This window comes from Ranitomeya imitator, chromosome 2 (assembly GCF_032444005.1).
Source record: "Ranitomeya imitator isolate aRanImi1 chromosome 2, aRanImi1.pri, whole genome shotgun sequence".
In the NCBI taxonomy this organism is placed as follows: Eukaryota; Metazoa; Chordata; class Amphibia; order Anura; family Dendrobatidae; genus Ranitomeya; species Ranitomeya imitator.
In genome coordinates this window covers 496634584-496653948 of record NC_091283.1, presented here as the reverse complement: position 1 = coordinate 496653948, position 19365 = coordinate 496634584, and the positions used below count along the sequence as shown (strand labels likewise).

The following is a 19365-nucleotide window of genomic DNA, read 5'->3' as shown; positions in this document are numbered from 1 at the left end:
TGATTGCAGTTCTGACTGGAGTATTTAGGTTTGCAGGACTCATTAGTAGGGTTGAGCGACCTTTACTTTTATAGGATCGGGTCGGGTTTCACGAAACCCGACTTTTTCAAAAGTCGGGTCGAGTGAAATCGGCCGATCCTATAAAAAAGTCGGGGTCGGGGTCGGCCGAAACTCGAAACCCAATGCAGTGCATTGGGTTTCCAATGGTTCCCAGGGTTTGAAGGAGCGGAAACTCTCCTTCAGGCCCTGCGATCCATATTTAAGTGTAAAATAAAGAATTAAAATAAAAAATATCTCAATACTTACCCTCTGACGCGCCCTGGTACTAACCGGAACCTTCCTTCCTTTGAATCAGCGCTTCCAGGACCTGGCGGTGACGTCGCGGTGACGTTGCGGCTTGTGATTGGTCGCGCGGCCGCCCATGTGACCGCTCGACCAATCACAAGCCGCGACGTCACCGCGACGTCAGCGAAGGTCCTGGAAGGGCTGATTCTTAGGAAGGAAGGCTGCCGGAAAGAAGCAGGGCCCGTCCGAGGGTGAGTATATACCTAATAGGAATATACTCACCCTCGGACGCGCCCTGCTTCTTTCCGGCAGCCTTCCTTCCTTCGAATCAGCCCTTCCAGGACCTTCGGTGACGTCGCGGTGATGTCGCGGCTTGTGATTGGTCGCGCGAGCGGTCACATGGGCGGCCGCGCGACCAATCACAAGCCGCGACGTCACTGCGACGTCACCGCCAGGTCCTGGAAGCGCTGATTCGAAGGAAGGAAGGTTCCGGTTAGTACCAGGGCGCGTCAGAGGGTAAGTATTGCGATATTTTTTATTTTAATTCTTTATTTTACATTAAATATGGATTCCGATACCGATTTCCGATATTGCAAACATATCGGGAATCGGGATCGGAATTCCGATACCACATTCAGAAGATCGCCGACTTCATGGACGACCCCACAGAGGGGTCGGGTCGGGTTTCATGAAACCCGACTTTGCCAAAAATTTGCCACTTCTGAAAGTGGCCGACCCGTTTCGCTCAACCCTACTCATTAGTCCTTGCCAGTTGTCAATGTTTCTTGGGAAGTATTGGATCTCTGTCTGGCTCTCCTGCTTAGCTGTCAATTCAGCAAATATAAGTGTCTGTTTCTTTTTCTATGGCACACAAGCTGTGTGCTTGTTTTTTTTATTGTATTCCTGCTCTGAGTTTAGTAGTCTCTGGAGTTGCAGATATACGTTCCACGTCTTTAGTTAGATGGAGGAATTTTTGTATAATCTGCTGTGGATATTTTTGGAAGGGTTTTAATACAAACCGCACAGAACTCTGTCCTATCCTTTCCTATTTTAGCTAGAGCGGCCTCTTGTGCTAAATCCTGTTTTCTGACTGTGTGTGTCTTTCCTCTCTTACTCACAGCCAATATTTGTGGTGGGCTGCCTATCCTTTGGGGTTCTGCTCTGAGGCAAGATAGTATTCCTATTTCCATCTTTAGGGGTATTTAGTCCTCTGGCTGTGACGAGGTGTCTAGGGCTTGTTAGGTACACCCCACGGCTACTTCTAGTTGCGGTGTTAAGATCAGGATTTGCAGTCAGTATAGTTACCACCTACTCCAGTGAAAGTTTTCATGCTGCTCCAAGGTCACTGGATCATAACAGGGATAACCCCCTACCACCTTCCCCCAAGCCTGTGGTGGAGTGAATGAATTAGAAGTTGTGACCTATAAAAAGGAGGATCTGCCTGTGTTCAAGAGACTGAGAGAGGGAGAGACAGCCAGAGATTGTGCCAAGACTGCTGCCAATACATCATGGTTCCATCACAATGGACACAAATCTATCATTCTACAGGAAACAACTTAGGAGACCTCGGCCCTAGATGGAAGTATACAGATCTGCTCCATTGACCATTGCTTAACCATGGAGATGTTTGGAGAAGCCAGGTTGTGACCCTTGGGTCAATTGGCCTTGTACCTCAATGAACTGTCATCTTCCTACACTTGTTGTTACCTCCTCTCTGTGTGTCTGTGTTAGTTCCACATGTGATGTAATCGGCTCTGGAAGTGCTGAAGTAACAGCTGCCATTATCCCGGCGAGTCAATGGAAGGTTGAGACTCTAATGTGCACCATCTTGGGGTATTTTGCTGGGATTTTTCTATGTGTTATCTGCCTGTTTTGTGGTTCAATAAAGCATTGTAATACGGCTTACCATCACCCTGTGTTCTCTAAGTAGCGTTATGCCCAGTTAAAGGGAAAGCGCGTGTTCGACGGGATGATCCCTGGTCCATGCAGTTTCAGCTAGCGGACTGGGGTGCCTGCTGACCCCATGCCTCCACAGAGGTGTAACTTGAAAAAAATGGAAAACTTCACTGGATATGAATACTTTTTTAAGGCACTGTACCTTGATGTACTCGGAATAGGCTGCATTTGACCATTTATTTCATTTTGCTTGGTGGTGCATGTTTGTTGTGACATACTGTAACCATGTCAAGTCAGAAAAATGATTAAAAAAAATAATAAAATATTTCTATCTACTTTAATTGAATTGAATCTGGTATTTACCTTGCAAAGAGATGTTTCTGAATTTTAGTCAGATAAGTATAAGGATTGTTTTCACTCTTCAAAGATATGAAAGCCTCACAAGCTACACCAGGAGGTTTAAAGCAGTAGAAAGATTCTCCATATCTTTTATTCTCATAGTTACATTTAACACCTTTTGTGTTTAAAGAAAATCCACATTCTGTCACTACTTCTTGACTTTTATTAAGGAATTTCCTGGTATATTTGATATATTTGTATCCATGGTTCCTTGACTTCCATAAAGCAGAGACTCCTTCACTTGGATGCATAAAGAGAACAGAGATCTTCACTTCACCTTCCCAAAACAGAGTAAAATATACATTATAGGTTCCATTTTTTAAGTCTTTAATCTCTCCAGAAGCTCCAGCACCAAGTTTTGGAGAAAAAATACGAGCTCTTAAAAAGTCTCCTCCATCAGTTTTTTTCCTCCCAAGAAGTTACACATCTCCACCCGAACAGTTATGGTGTCTCCAACACAGTAATTAGTTTTCTCATCTACAATGGTTGCCTTGCTATTTTTGGCACTGGTTGTTGCATTTAAAAATGTAAAATCGACATTTGGAACAGTATGATTTATGAGAGTCATTAGTTCACTTATTTGAATATCTATGCTGTTTGGTTCATTTGATGGGATTGATGCATTAGCCTTTTCAAACAGAGAGATATAGTACGATTTTAAGGTCATTAGGCTGATGAGAAATTGGCAAAAAAATTTCAGTTACACAAGTAAAAATGCTGTGAAATGCACGATAACTTATCTAATGAAGTACCTACCTTAAGATGAATGATGAAGCTAAGCAAGGTGATGAAAAATATTGCAAGGCCCAAGACCATCTTAAACTGTGTTGTGTTAGGTTTCGACATTCTATTGGTTCTCCTAAAAAACAAAAAGGATAAAGACAATTATCACATAATCATAGATATACAGAAAATCTGTAAATTTTGGAGGAATAAAATCACAGTAGCGCAATGTTGCTTCAATGTATTACATATTCCTTAGCTAATAATTTAATTTTTGAGGGAAATAGCTGTTTCACTTCCACATTGAGTCCATTCATAGCTGTGAATTGCTCTTTTTAATACATTCGCCAACACTGAAATAGCAACCCAAAGAAGGACAAGCCGTATGAAGTTCAAACTGAGGTTGTAGCGGGTGACACTAAGATCTACAAGTGATCACATTTTCAAGCATCTAACTGAATTCTTTGGCATAAATACACCTATAATTAGGGTTGAGCGAAACGGATTGTTCATTTTTAAAAGTCGCCGACTTTTGGCAAAGTCGGGTTTCATGAAACCCGATCCGACCCTTGTGTGGGGTCGGCCATGCGGTACGCGACTTTCACGCCAAAGTCGCGTTTCAATGATGCGAAAAGCGCCATTTCTCAGCCAATGAAGGTGGATGCAGAGTGTGGGCAGCGTGATGACATAGGTCCTGGTCCCCACCATCTTAGAGAAGGGCATTGCAGTGATTGGCTTGCTGTCTGCGGCGTCACAGGGGCTATAAAGGGGCGTTCCCGCCGACCGCCATCTTACTGCTGCTGATCTGAGCCTAGGGAGAGGTTGCTGCCGCTTCGTCAGAAGCAGGGATAGCGTTAGGCAGGGTCCATTAACCACCAAACCGCTTGTGCTGTAGCGATTTCCACTGTCCAACACCACCTTTTGTTTGCAGGGATAGTGGAAGCTACTTTTTTTTTCCTCAGCGCTGTAGCTCATTGGGCTGCCCTAGAAGGCTCCCTGATAGCTGCATTGCTGTGTGTACGCCGCTGTGCAAACCAACTGCTTTTTTCAAAGCACAAATCCTGTTGTTCCTTCCTTTCTGCACAGCTATCTTGTTTGTTTGTCCACACTTTTTATTTAATTTGTGCATCAGTCCACTCCTTATTGCTGCCTGCCATACCTGGCTGAGATTACTGCAGGGAGATAGTAATTGTAGGACAGTCCCTTTTTTTGTTTTTTTTTGTTGGGAGATTAAGTTTGGCATTTCTGCTAGAGTGCCATCCCTGTGTGTGCCATCTCTCTCACATAGTGGGCCATAGAAAGCCTTTTCATTTTTCTATTTTTTTTTGTGGGGTTTATAAATTCTCGCTGATAAAAAAAATACAGTGGGAGATTAATATTGGCCTTTGGGCTTCTGTGCCAGTCCTGAGTAAGCCATCTCTCTCTCAAATAGTGGGCCATAGAAAGCCTATTAATTTTTTATTGGGTTTCTAAATACTCCCAGAAAAAATAAAAAAAAATCAGTGGGAGATTAATATTGCCCTTTCTGCTTGTGTGCCACTCCTGACTCCTGGGTGTGCCATCTCTCTCTCTCAACTAGTGGGCCATAGAAAGCCTATTTTTTTTTTATTTTATTGTGTTTCTAAATTCTCCCTGAAAAAATCAAAAAGAAATCAGTGGGAGATTAATATTGCCCTTTCTGCTTGTGTGCCACTCCTGACTCCTGGGTGTGCCATCTCTCTCTTTCAAATAGTGGGCACTGGTCCATAGAAAGCCTATTTTTTTTTTATTGTGTTTCTAAATTCTCCCTGAAAATATCAAAAAGAAATCAGTGGGAGATTAATATTGCCCTTTCTGCCTGTGTGCCACTCCTGACTCCTGGGTGTGCCATCTCTCTCTCTCAAATAGTGGGCCATAGAAAGCCTATTTTTTTTTATTGTGTTTCTAAATTCTCCCTGAAAAAAAAAAAAAAATCAGTGGGAGATTAATATTGCCCTTTCTGCTTGTGTGCCAGTCTTGACTCCTGGGTGTGCCATCTCTTTCTCTCAAATAGTGGGCACTGGGCCATAGAAAGGCTATTTTTTTATTTGGTTTCTAAATTCTCCCTTAAAAATCATTTTATTTTATTTGGTTTCTAAATTCTTCCTGAAAAAATCATTTTATTTTATTTTGTTTCTAAAGTCTCCCTGGAAAAAAAAAACAGTGGGAGATTAATATTGCCCTTTCTGCTTGTGTGCCAGTCTTGACTCCTGGGTGTGCCATCTCTCTCTCTCAAATAGTGGGCCATAGAAAGCCTATTTTTTTTATTGTGTTTCTAAATTCTCCCTGAAAAAATCAAAAAGAAATCAGTGGGAGATTAATATTGCCCTTTCTGCTTGTGTGCCAGTCTTGACTCCTGGGTGTGCCATCTCTCTCTCTCAAGTAGTGGGCTATAGAAAGCCTATTTTTTTTTTATTGTGTTTCTAAATTCTTCCTGAAAAAATAAAAAAAAATCAGTGGAGATTAATATTACCCTTTCTGCTTGTGTGCCAGACTTGACTCCTGGGTGTGCCATCTCTCTCTCTCAAATAGTGGGCACTGGGCCATAGAAAGGCTATTTTTTTTTTATTTGGTTTCTAAATTCTCCCTTAAAAAATCATTTTATTTTATTTGGTTTCTAAATTCTTCCTGAAAAAATCATTTTATTTTATTTTGTTTCTAAAGTCTCCCTGAAAAAAAAAAAATCAGTGGGAGATTAATATTGCCCTTTCTGCTTGTGTGCCAGTCTTGACTCCTGGGTGTGCCATCTCTCTCTCAAATAGTGGGCCATAGAAAGCCTATTTTTTTTATTGTGTTTCTAAATTCTCCCTGAAAAAATAAAAAAAAAATCAGTGGGCGATTAATATTGCCCTTTCTGCTTGTGTGCCAGTCTTGACTCCTGGGTGTGCCATCTCTCTCTCTCAAATAGTGGGCACTGGGCCAAAGAAAGGCTATTTTTTTTTTTATTTGGTTTCTAAATTCTGCCTTAAAAAATCATTTTATTTTATTTGGTTTCTAAATTCTTCCTGAAAAAATCATTTTATTTTATTTTGTTTCTAAAGTCTCCCTGAAAAAAAAAAATCAGTGGGAGATTAATATTTCCCTTTCTGCTTGTGTGCCAGTCTTGACTCCTGGGTGTGCCATGTCTCTCTCAAATAGTGGGCCATAGAAAGCTCTTTTTTTTTATTGTGTTTCTAAATTCTCCCTGAAAAAATAAAAAAAAAAATCAGCGGGAGATTAATATTGCCCTTTCTGCTTGTGTGCCAGTCTTGACTCCTGGGTGTGCCATCTCTCTCTCTCAAATAGTGGGCACTGGGCCATAGAAAGGCTATTTTTTTTTATTTGGTTTCTAAATTCTCCCTTAAAAAATCATTTTATTTTATTTGGTTTCTAAATTCTTCCTGAAAAAATCATTTTATTTTATTTTGTTTCTAAAGTTTCCCTGAAAAAAAAAAAATCAGTGGGAGATTAATATTGCCCTTTCTGATTGTGTGCCAGTCTTGACTCCTGGGTGTGCCATCTCTCTCTCTCAAATAGTGGGCACTGGGCCACAGAAAGGCTATTTTTTTTATTTGGTTTCTAAATTCTCCCTTAAAAAATCATTTTATTTTATTTGGTTTCTAAATTCTACCTGAAAAAATCATTTTATTTTATTTTGTTTCTAAAGTCTCCTTGAAAAAAAAAATCAGTGGGAGATTAACATTGCCCTTTCTGCTTGTGTGCCAGTCTTGACTCCTGGGTGTGCCATCTCTCTCTCAAATAGTGGGCCATAGAAAGCTCTTTTTTTTTTATTGTGTTTCTAAATTCTCCCTGAAAAAATAAAAAAAAAAATCAGCGGGAGATTAATATTGCCCTTTCTGCTTGTGTGCCAGTCTTGACTCCTGGGTGTGCCATCTCTCTCTCTCAAATAGTGGGCACTGGGCCATAGAAAGGCTATTTTTTTTTATTTGGTTTCTAAATTCTCCCTTAAAAAATCATTTTATTTTATTTGGTTTCTAAATTCTTCCTGAAAAAATCATTTTATTTTATTTTGTTTCTAAAGTCTCCCTGAAAAAAAAAAATCAGTGGGAGATTAATATTGCCCTTTCTGCTTGTGTGCCAGTCTTGACTCCTGGGTGTGCCATCTCTCTCTCAAATAGTGGGCCATAGAAAGCCTATTTTTTTTTATTGTGTTTCTAAATTCTCCCTGAAAAAATAAAAAAAAAATCAGTGGGCGATTAATATTGCCCTTTCTGCTTGTGTGCCAGTCTTGACTCCTGGGTGTGCCATCTCTCTCTCTCAAATAGTGGGCACTGGGCCAAAGAAAGGCTATTTTTTTTATTTGGTTTCTAAATTCTGCCTTAAAAAATCATTTTATTTTATTTGGTTTCTAAATTCTTCCTGAAAAAATCATTTTATTTTATTTTGTTTCTAAAGTCTCCCTGAAAAAAAAAAAATCAGTGGGAGATTAATATTGCCCTTTCTGCTTGTGTGCCAGTCTTGACTCCTGGGTGTGCCATCTCTCTCTCTCAAATAGTGGGCACTGGGCCATAGAAAGGCTATTTTTTTTTATTTGGTTTCTAAATTCTCCCTTAAAAAATCATTTTATTTTATTTGGTTTCTAAATTCTTCCTGAAAAAATCATTTTATTTTATTTTGTTTCTAAAGTCTCCCTGGAAAAAAAAAACAGTGGGAGATTAATATTGCCCTTTCTGCTTGTGTGCCAGTCTTGACTCCTGGGTGTGCCATCTCTTTCTCTCAAATAGTGGGCACTGGGCCATAGAAAGGCTATTTTTTTATTTGGTTTCTAAATTCTCCCTTAAAAATCATTTTATTTTATTTGGTTTCTAAATTCTTCCTGAAAAAATCATTTTATTTTATTTTGTTTCTAAAGTCTCCCTGGAAAAAAAAAACAGTGGGAGATTAATATTGCCCTTTCTGCTTGTGTGCCAGTCTTGACTCCTGGGTGTGCCATCTCTCTCTCTCAAATAGTGGGCCATAGAAAGCCTATTTTTTTTATTGTGTTTCTAAATTCTCCCTGAAAAAATCAAAAAGAAATCAGTGGGAGATTAATATTGCCCTTTCTGCTTGTGTGCCAGTCTTGACTCCTGGGTGTGCCATCTCTCTCTCTCAAGTAGTGGGCTATAGAAAGCCTATTTTTTTTTTATTGTGTTTCTAAATTCTTCCTGAAAAAATAAAAAAAAATCAGTGGAGATTAATATTACCCTTTCTGCTTGTGTGCCAGACTTGACTCCTGGGTGTGCCATCTCTCTCTCTCAAATAGTGGGCACTGGGCCATAGAAAGGCTATTTTTTTTTTTATTTGGTTTCTAAATTCTCCCTTAAAAAATCATTTTATTTTATTTGGTTTCTAAATTCTTCCTGAAAAAATCATTTTATTTTATTTTGTTTCTAAAGTCTCCCTGAAAAAAAAAAAATCAGTGGGAGATTAATATTGCCCTTTCTGCTTGTGTGCCAGTCTTGACTCCTGGGTGTGCCATCTCTCTCTCAAATAGTGGGCCATAGAAAGCCTATTTTTTTTTATTGTGTTTCTAAATTCTCCCTGAAAAAATAAAAAAAAAATCAGTGGGCGATTAATATTGCCCTTTCTGCTTGTGTGCCAGTCTTGACTCCTGGGTGTGCCATCTCTCTCTCTCAAATAGTGGGCACTGGGCCAAAGAAAGGCTATTTTTTTTTATTTGGTTTCTAAATTCTGCCTGAAAAAATCATTTTATTTTATTTTGTTTCTAAAGTCTCCCTGAAAAAAAAAAATCAGTGGGAGATTAATATTTCCCTTTCTGCTTGTGTGCCAGTCTTGACTCCTGGGTGTGCCATGTCTCTCTCAAATAGTGGGCCATAGAAAGCTCTTTTTTTTTATTGTGTTTCTAAATTCTCCCTGAAAAAATAAAAAAAAAAATCAGCGGGAGATTAATATTGCCCTTTCTGCTTGTGTGCCAGTCTTGACTCCTGGGTGTGCCATCTCTCTCTCTCAAATAGTGGGCACTGGGCCATAGAAAGGCTATTTTTTTTTATTTGGTTTCTAAATTCTCCCTTAAAAAATCATTTTATTTTATTTGGTTTCTAAATTCTTCCTGAAAAAATCATTTTATTTTATTTTGTTTCTAAAGTCTCCTTGAAAAAAAAAATCAGTGGGAGATTAACATTGCCCTTTCTGCTTGTGTGCCAGTCTTGACTCCTGGGTGTGCCATCTCTCTCTCAAATAGTGGGCCATAGAAAGCTCTTTTTTTTTATTGTGTTTCTAAATTCTCCCTGAAAAAATAAAAAAAAAAATCAGCGGGAGATTAATATTGCCCTTTCTGCTTGTGTGCCAGTCTTGACTCCTGGGTGTGCCATCTCTCTCTCTCAAATAGTGGGCACTGGGCCATAGAAAGGCTATTTTTTTTTATTTGGTTTCTAAATTCTCCCTTAAAAAATCATTTTATTTTATTTGGTTTCTAAATTCTTCCTGAAAAAATCATTTTATTTTATTTTGTTTCTAAAGTCTCCCTGAAAAAAAAAAATCAGTGGGAGATTAATATTGCCCTTTCTGCTTGTGTGCCAGTCTTGACTCCTGGGTGTGCCATCTCTCTCTCAAATAGTGGGCCATAGAAAGCCTATTTTTTTTTATTGTGTTTCTAAATTCTCCCTGAAAAAATAAAAAAAAAATCAGTGGGCGATTAATATTGCCCTTTCTGCTTGTGTGCCAGTCTTGACTCCTGGGTGTGCCATCTCTCTCTCTCAAATAGTGGGCACTGGGCCAAAGAAAGGCTATTTTTTTTATTTGGTTTCTAAATTCTGCCTTAAAAAATCATTTTATTTTATTTGGTTTCTAAATTCTTCCTGAAAAAATCATTTTATTTTATTTTGTTTCTAAAGTCTCCCTGAAAAAAAAAAAATCAGTGGGAGATTAATATTGCCCTTTCTGCTTGTGTGCCAGTCTTGACTCCTGGGTGTGCCATCTCTCTCTCAAATAGTGGGCCATAGAAAGCCTATTTTTTTTTATTGTGTTTCTAAATTCTCCCTGAAAAAATAAAAAAAAATCAGTGGGCGATTAATATTGCCCTTTCTGCTTGTGTGCCAGTCTTGACTCCTGGGTGTGCCATCTCTCTCTCTCAAATAGTGGGCACTGGGCCAAAGAAAGGCTATTTTTTTTTATTTGGTTTCTAAATTCTGCCTTAAAAAATCATTTTATTTTATTTGGTTTCTAAATTCTTCCTGAAAAAATCATTTTATTTTATTTTGTTTCTAAAGTCTCCCTGAAAAAAAAAAATCAGTGGGAGATTAATATTTCCCTTTCTGCTTGTGTGCCAGTCTTGACTCCTGGGTGTGCCATGTCTCTCTCAAATAGTGGGCCATAGAAAGCTCTTTTTTTTTTATTGTGTTTCTAAATTCTCCCTGAAAAAATAAAAAAAAAAATCAGCGGGAGATTAATATTGCCCTTTCTGCTTGTGTGCCAGTCTTGACTCCTGGGTGTGCCATCTCTCTCTCTCAAATAGTGGGCACTGGGCCATAGAAAGGCTATTTTTTTTTATTTGGTTTCTAAATTCTCCCTTAAAAAATCATTTTATTTTATTTGGTTTCTAAATTCTTCCTGAAAAAATCATTTTATTTTATTTTGTTTCTAAAGTCTCCCTGAAAAAAAAAAAATCAGTGGGAGATTAATATTGCCCTTTCTGATTGTGTGCCAGTCTTGACTCCTGGGTGTGCCATCTCTCTCTCAAATAGTGGGCCATAGAAAGCTCTTTTTTTTTATTGTGTTTCTAAATTCTCCCTGAAAAAATAAAAAAAAAAATCAGCGGGAGATTAATATTGCCCTTTCTGCTTGTGTGCCAGTCTTGACTCCTGGGTGTGCCATCTCTCTCTCTCAAATAGTGGGCACTGGGCCATAGAAAGGCTATTTTTTTTTATTTGGTTTCTAAATTCTCCCTTAAAAAATCATTTTATTTTATTTGGTTTCTAAATTCTTCCTGAAAAAATCATTTTATTTTATTTTGTTTCTAAAGTCTCCCTGAAAAAAAAAAATCAGTGGGAGATTAATATTGCCCTTTCTGCTTGTGTGCCAGTCTTGACTCCTGGGTGTGCCATCTCTCTCTCAAATAGTGGGCCATAGAAAGCCTATTTTTTTTTATTGTGTTTCTAAATTCTCCCTGAAAAAATAAAAAAAAAAATCAGTGGGCGATTAATATTGCCCTTTCTGCTTGTGTGCCAGTTTTGACTCCTGGGTGTGCCATCTCTCTCTCTCAAATAGTGGGCCATAGAAAGCCTATTTTTTTTTATTGTGTTTCTAAATTCTCCCTGAAAAAATCAAAAAGAAATCAGTGGGAGATTAATATTGCCCTTTCTGCTTGTGTGCCAGTCTTGACTCCTGGGTGTGCCATCTCTCTCTCTCAAGTAGTGGGCTATAGAAAGCCTTTTTTTTTTTTATTGTGTTTCTAAATTCTTCCTGAAAAAATAAAAAAAAATCAGTGGAGATTAATATTACCCTTTCTGCTTGTGTGCCAGACTTGACTCCTGGGTGTGCCATCTCTCTCTCTCAAATAGTGGGCACTGGGCCATAGAAAGGCTATTTTTTTTTAATTTGGTTTCTAAATTCTCCCTTAAAAAATCATTTTATTTTATTTGGTTTCTAAATTCTTCCTGAAAAAATCATTTTATTTTATTTTGTTTCTAAAGTCTCCCTGAAAAAAAAAAAATCAGTGGGAGATTAATATTGCCCTTTCTGCTTGTGTGCCAGCCTTGACTCCTGGGTGTGCCATCTCTCTCTCAAATAGTGGGCCATAGAAAGCCTATTTTTTTTTATTGTGTTTCTAAATTCTCCCTGAAAAAATAAAAAAAAAATCAGTGGGCGATTAATATTGCCCTTTCTGCTTGTGTGCCAGTCTTGACTCCTGGGTGTGCCATCTCTCTCTCTCAAATAGTGGGCACTGGGCCAAAGAAAGGCTATTTTTTTTTATTTGGTTTCTAAATTCTGCCTTAAAAAATCATTTTATTTTATTTGGTTTCTAAATTCTTCCTGAAAAAATCATTTTATTTTATTTTGTTTCTAAAGTCTCCCTGAAAAAAAAAAATCAGTGGGAGATTAATATTTCCCTTTCTGCTTGTGTGCCAGTCTTGACTCCTGGGTGTGCCATGTCTCTCTCAAATAGTGGGCCATAGAAAGCTCTTTTTTTTTATTGTGTTTCTAAATTCTCCCTGAAAAAATAAAAAAAAAAATCAGCGGGAGATTAATATTGCCCTTTCTGCTTGTGTGCCAGTCTTGACTCCTGGGTGTGCCATCTCTCTCTCTCAAATAGTGGGCACTGGGCCATAGAAAGGCTATTTTTTTTTATTTGGTTTCTAAATTCTCCCTTAAAAAATCATTTTATTTTATTTGGTTTCTAAATTCTTCCTGAAAAAATCATTTTATTTTATTTTGTTTCTAAAGTCTCCCTGAAAAAAAAAAAATTAGTGGGAGATTAATATTGCCCTTTCTGATTGTGTGCCAGTCTTGACTCCTGGGTGTGCCATCTCTCTCTCTCAAATAGTGGGCACTGGGCCACAGAAAGGCTATTTTTTTTTATTTGGTTTCTAAATTCTCCCTTAAAAAATCATTTTATTTTATTTGGTTTCTAAATTCTTCCTGAAAAAATCATTTTATTTTATTTTGTTTCTAAAGTCTCCTTGAAAAAAAAAATCAGTGGGAGATTAACATTGCCCTTTCTGCTTGTGTGCCAGTCTTGACTCCTGGGTGTGCCATCTCTCTCTCAAATAGTGGGCCATAGAAAGCTCTTTTTTTTTATTGTGTTTCTAAATTCTCCCTGAAAAAATAAAAAAAAAAATCAGCGGGAGATTAATATTGCCCTTTCTGCTTGTGTGCCAGTCTTGACTCCTGGGTGTGCCATCTCTCTCTCTCAAATAGTGGGCACTGGGCCATAGAAAGGCTATTTTTTTTTATTTGGTTTCTAAATTCTCCCTTAAAAAATCATTTTATTTTATTTGGTTTCTAAATTCTTCCTGAAAAAATCATTTTATTTTATTTTGTTTCTAAAGTCTCCCTGAAAAAAAAAAATCAGTGGGAGATTAATATTGCCCTTTCTGCTTGTGTGCCAGTCTTGACTCCTGGGTGTGCCATCTCTCTCTCAAATAGTGGGCCATAGAAAGCCTATTTTTTTTTATTGTGTTTCTAAATTCTCCCTGAAAAAATAAAAAAAAAATCAGTGGGCGATTAATATTGCCCTTTCTGCTTGTGTGCCAGTCTTGACTCCTGGGTGTGCCATCTCTCTCTCTCAAATAGCGGGCACTGGGCCAAAGAAAGGCTATTTTTTTTTATTTGGTTTCTAAATTCTGCCTTAAAAAATCATTTTATTTTATTTGGTTTCTAAATTCTTCCTGAAAAAATCATTTTATTTTATTTTGTTTCTAAAGTCTCCCTGAAAAAAAAAATCAGTGGGAGATTAATATTTCCCTTTCTGCTTGTGTGCCAGTCTTGACTCCTGGGTGTGCCATGTCTCTCTCAAATAGTGGGCCATAGAAAGCTCTTTTTTTTTATTGTGTTTCTAAATTCTCCCTGAAAAAAAAAAAAAAAAATCAGCGGGAGATTAATATTGCCCTTTCTGCTTGTGTGCCAGTCTTGACTCCTGGGTGTGCCATCTCTCTCTCTCAAATAGTGGGCACTGGGCCACAGAAAGGCTATTTTTTTTTATTTGGCTTCTAAATTCTCCCTTAAAAAAATCATTTTATTTTATTTGGTTTCTAAATTCTTCCTGAAAAAATCATTTTATTTTATTTTGTTTCTAAAGTCTCCTTGAAAAAAAAAAATCAGTGGGAGATTAACATTGCCCTTTCTGCTTGTGTGCCAGTCTTGACTCCTGGGTGTGCCATCTCTCTCTCAAATAGTGGGCCATAGAAAGCTATTTTTTTTTTATTGTGTTTCTAAATTCTCCCTGAAAAAATAAAAAAAAAATCAGCGGGAGATTAATATTGCCCTTTCTGCTTGTGTGCCAGTCTTGACTCCTGGGTGTGCCATCTCTCTCTCTCAAATAGTGGGCACTGGGCCATAGAAAGGCTATTTTTTTTTATTTGGTTAATAAATTCTCCCTTAAAAAAATCATTTTATTTTATTTGGTTTCTAAATTCTTCCTGAAAAAATCATTTTATTTTATTTTAGTTCTAAAGTCTCCTTGAAAAAAAAAAATCAGTGGGAGATTAATATTGCCCTTTCTGCTTGTGTGCCAGTCTTGACTCCTGGGTGTGCCATCTCTCTCTCTCAAATAGTGGGCACTGGGCCATAGAAAGGCTATTTTTTTTTTTATTTGGTTTCTAAATTCTCCCTTAAAAATCATTTTATTTTATTTGGTTTCTAAATTCTTCCTGAAAAAATCATTTTATTTTATTTTGTTTCTAAAGTCTCCCTGAAAAAAAAAGAAAAAATCAGTGGGAGATTAATATTGCCCTTTCTGCTTGTATGCCAGTCTTGACTCCTTGGTGTGCCATTTCTCTCTCTCTCAAATAGTGGGCCATAGAAAGCCTATTTTTCTTTTATTGTGTTTCTAAATTCTCCCTGAAAAAATATAAAAAAAAATCAGTGGGAGATTAATATTGCCATTTCTGCTTGTGTGCCAGTCTAGACTCCTGGGTGTGCCATCTCTCTCTCTCAAATAGTGGGCACTGGGCCATAGAAAGGCTATTTTTTTTTATTGTGTTTCTAAATTCTCCCTGAAAAAATCAAAAAGAAATCAGTGGGAGATTAATATTGCCCTTTCTGCTTGTGTGCCACTCCTGACTCCTGGGTGTGCCATCTCTCTCTCTCTCTCAAATAGTGGGCCATAGAAAGCCTATTTTTCTTTTATTGTGTTTCTAAATTCTCCCTGAAAAAAAAAAAAAAAAATCAGTGGGAGATTAATATTGCCCTTTCTGCTTGTGTGCCAGTCTTGACTCCTGGGTGTGCCATCTCTCTCTCTCAAATAGTGGGCACTGGGCCATAGAAAGGCTATTTTTTTTTATTTGGTTTCTAAATTCTCCCTTAAAAAATCATTTTATTTTATTTGGTTTCTAAATTCTTCCTGAAAAAATCATTTTATTTTATTTTGTTTCTAAAGTCTCCCTGAAAAAAAAAAATCAGTGGGAGATTAATATTGCCCTTTCTGCTTGTGTGCCAGTCTTGACTCATGGGTGTGCCATCTCTCTCTCAAATAGTGGGCACTGGGCCATAGAAAGCCTATTTTTTTTTTTATTGTGTTTCTAAATTCTCCCTGAAAAAATCAAAAAGAAATCAGTGGGAGATTAATATTGCCCTTTCTGCTTGTGTGCCACTCCTGACTCCTGGGTGTGCCATCTCTCTCTTTCAAATAGTGGGCACTGGGCCATAGAAAGCCTATTTTTTTTTTATTGTGTTTCTAAATTCTCCCTGAAAAAATAAAAAAAAAAATCAGTTGGAGATTAATATTGCCCTTTCTGCTTGTGTGCCAGTCTTGACTCCTGGGTGTGCCATCTCTCTCTCTCAAATAGTGGGCACTGGGCCATAGAAAGCCTATTTTTTTTATTGTGTTTCTAAATTCTCCCTGAAAAAATCAAAAAGAAATCAGTGGGAGATTAATATTGCCCTTTCTGCTTGTGTGCCACTCCTGACTCCTGGGTGTGCCATCTCTCTCTTTCAAATAGTGGGCACTGGGCCATAGAAAGCCTATTTTTTTTTTATTGTGTTTCTAAATTCTCCCTGAAAAAATAAAAAAAAAATCAGTTGGAGATTAATATTGCCCTTTCTGCTTGTGTGCCAGTCTTGACTCCTGGGTGTGCCATCTCTCTCTCTCAAATAGTGGGCACTGGGCCATAGAAAGCCTATTTTTTTTTATTGTGTTTCTAAATTCTCCCTGAAAAAATCAAAAAGAAATCAGTGGGAGATTAATATTGCCCTTTCTGCTTGTGTGCCAGTCTTGACTCCTGGGTGTGCCATCTCTCTCTCTCAAATAGTGGGCACTGGGCCATAGAAAGGCTATTTTTTTTTATTTGGTTTCTAAATTCTCCCTTAAAAAATCATTTTATTTTATTTGGTTTCTAAATTCTTCCTGAAAAAATCATTTTATTTTATTTTGTTTCTAAAGTCTCCCTGAAAAAAAAAAAAAAAATCAGTGGGAGATTAATATTGCCCTTTCTGCTTGTGTGCCAGTCTTGACTCCTGGGTGTGCCATCTCTCTCTCTCAAATAGTGGGCCATAGAAAGCCTATTTTTTTTTTATTTGGTTTCTAAGTTCTCCCTGAACAAATAAAAAAAAAAAGTGGGAGATCAATATTGACATTTCTGCTTGAGTGACAGTCCTGCGTGTGTGGCATCTCTCTCATTTGGTGCCACCGAAAACAGAGTGTGTAACATTGTGCCTGATTTTCCTTGCGGTCTCACCCACCTGTAAAGGGATATCTAAATCATACTGAAGTTATAGCTCACCGTGTAAGTTGTTTGACAGCAACAAATACCGTTACTTTGGTTACGTTTTTAGAACAATGAGGAAGTCTGGTGGAAGAGGTCGTGGCCGTGGGCGTTCATTGTCAGCTGGTAATGATGGTAGTGGTAGTGGAGCATCAGGTGGTCGTGGGAAAAAAAATATTGCACCTAAGCCTGGAGCTGTGGAGCCAGGATCGTCGTCTGGCTACAGAAGACCTCGAACGCTCCCTTTTCTGGGAGTAGGAAAACCGCTTTTAAAGCCGGAGCAGCAAGAGCAAGTTTTGGCTTACCTTGCTGACTCAGCCTCTAGCTCTTTTGCCTCCTCTTTTGAAACTGGTAAATGTAAAAGCAGCGCGTCGTTAGTGGATGTTCACGGTCAGGGACAAGTCGCTTCCTTGTCCTCTTCAGCAAAAACAACAATAGAGAAGGATGCAGCAGGCGACACAACGGGTTACTCCATGGAGCTCTTTACACATACCGTCCCTGGCTTAGAAAGTGAAGCAGTTAACAGGCCATGCCCATTACAAGTTGAATCTGACATGGAGTGCACTGATGCACAACCACAGCCAGACTACTATGCTGGTCCTTTGACTCAGACCACAACATTGCCCTCGCAGGGTACTGATCCAGAATCAGACCCTGATGAGACTATGGTGCCCCGTCACGAACGCTCTACCACCGACTTACACAGTGACACAGACGAAGTTGCGCACGAGCTAGAAGAGGAGGTTATAGATGACCCAGTTGTTGACCCCGATTGGCAGCCATTGGGGGAACAGGGTGCAGGCGGCAGTAGTTCTGAAGCGGAGGAGGAGGGGCCGCAGCAGGCATCAGCATCGCAACAGGTTCCATCTGCCGGGCCCGTAGATGGGACAAAACGCGTGGCAAAGCCAAAAACTGTTGGAGGACAGCGTGTCCATCCGGTTAAAGCTCAGTCTGCAATGCCTGAAAAGGGATCCGAGGCTCGAAAGAGTGCAGTCTGGCATTTTTTTAAACAACATCCAATTGATCCGCACAAAGTCATCTGTCAAAAATGTTCAACTACCTTAAGCAGAGGTCAGAATCTGAAAAGTCTAAATACAAGTTGCATGCATAGACATTTAACCACCATGCATTTGCAAGCCTGGACTAACTACCAAACGTCCCTTAAGGTTGTAGCACCCTCGGCCAATGAAGCTACTCACCAACGCTACATCCCTGCCGTCACTGTAAGGCCACCATTTTCCGCACCACCTGCAGTATCTGTGCAGGTTTCTTTGCCAGGCCAAAGCAGTCAGGGTCAGGGAATCACCAGTTTCGTAGTAGGAAACACTGCATCTAGGGCACAGGTGGAAATAATACTGTCTCCAACTGTCTCTCAGTCTGCCATGTCCACCGGCACACCCGCTAGTTCCACGATCTCCAGCACTCCAGTCCAGCTCACTCTACATGAGACTCTGGTTAGAAAAAGGAAGTACTTATCCTCGCATCCGCGTATACAGGGTTTGAACGCCCACATAGCTAGACTAATCTCGTTAGAGATGATGCCCTACCTGTTAGTTGAAAGTGAAGCTTTCAAAGCCCTGATGGACTACGCTGTACCACGCTACGAGCTACCCAGTCGACACTTCTTTTTGAGAAAAGCCATCCCAGCCCTCCACCAGCATGTTAAAGAGCGCATCGTCCATGCACTCAGGCAATCTGTGAGTACAAAGGTGCACCTGACAACAGATGCATAGACCTTGTAGGCATGGCCAGGGACGTTACGTGTCCATCACGGCACACTGGGTGAATGTGGTGGATGCAGGGTCCACAGTGGACAGCAATTTCAGGACAGTTCTGCCTAGCCCACGGTCTAGGAAACAGTTGGCTGTAGGTGTTCGCACCCCCTCTTCCTCCTCCTCGTCCTCCTGCAGAAGCGAGAGCTCGTCTACAGATCGCAGTCGCCCAATCATTCCATCCGCAGCTGCCACTGTTGCACACCAGTTGTCCCATTATGGGGCAGCTATTGGCAAGCGTCAGCAGGCTGTATTGGCTATGAAGTGTTTGGGCGACAACAGACACACCGCGGAAGTTCTGTCCGAGTTCTTGCAGAAAGAAACGCAGTTGTGGCTGGGCACAGTAGATCTTGAGGCAGGCAAGGTAGTGAGTGATAACGGAAGGAATTTCATGGCTGCCATCTCCCTTTCCCAACTGAAACACATTCCTTGCCTGGCTCACACCTTAAACCTGGTGGTGCAGTGCTTCCTGAAAACTTATCCGGGGTTATCCGACCTGCTCCTCAAAGTGCGCGGACTTTGCTCACATATCCGCCGTTCGCCCGTACACTCCAGCCGTATGCAGACCTATCAGCGGTCTTTGAACCTTCCCCAGCATCGCCTAATCATAGACGTTGCAACAAGGTGGAACTCAACACTGCACATGCTTCAGAGACTGTGCGGACAGAGGCGGGCTGCAATGTTTTTGTGGGAGGATACACATACACGGGCAGGCAGTAGGATGGCAGACAAGGAGTTGTCAGGTGTGCAGTGGTCGAAGATACAAGACATGTGTCAAGTCCTTCAGTGTTTTGAGGAATGCACACGGCTGGTTAGTGCAGACAATGCCATAATAAGCATGAGCACCCCCTAATGCATCTGCTGATGCAAAGTTTGACGCACATAAAAAATCAGGCGTCTGCAGCAGAGGAACA

The 19365-nt window shown here is 39.6% G+C and overlaps 1 protein-coding gene across 1 annotated transcript in view; it reads right to left on the bottom strand.

Annotated features, from left to right (window-relative positions):
* LOC138664647 (NXPE family member 4-like) overlaps positions 1-19365 on the bottom strand; it is a 405114-nt gene that overhangs the window by 302332 nt on the left and 83417 nt on the right. Inside the window, exon 2 of the mRNA XM_069751533.1 lies at positions 3337-3439. Coding sequence (XP_069607634.1) covers positions 3337-3426 — 90 coding nt within the window. The 5' untranslated portion in view covers positions 3427-3439. The remainder of the gene's footprint in view (positions 1-3336; positions 3440-19365) is intronic.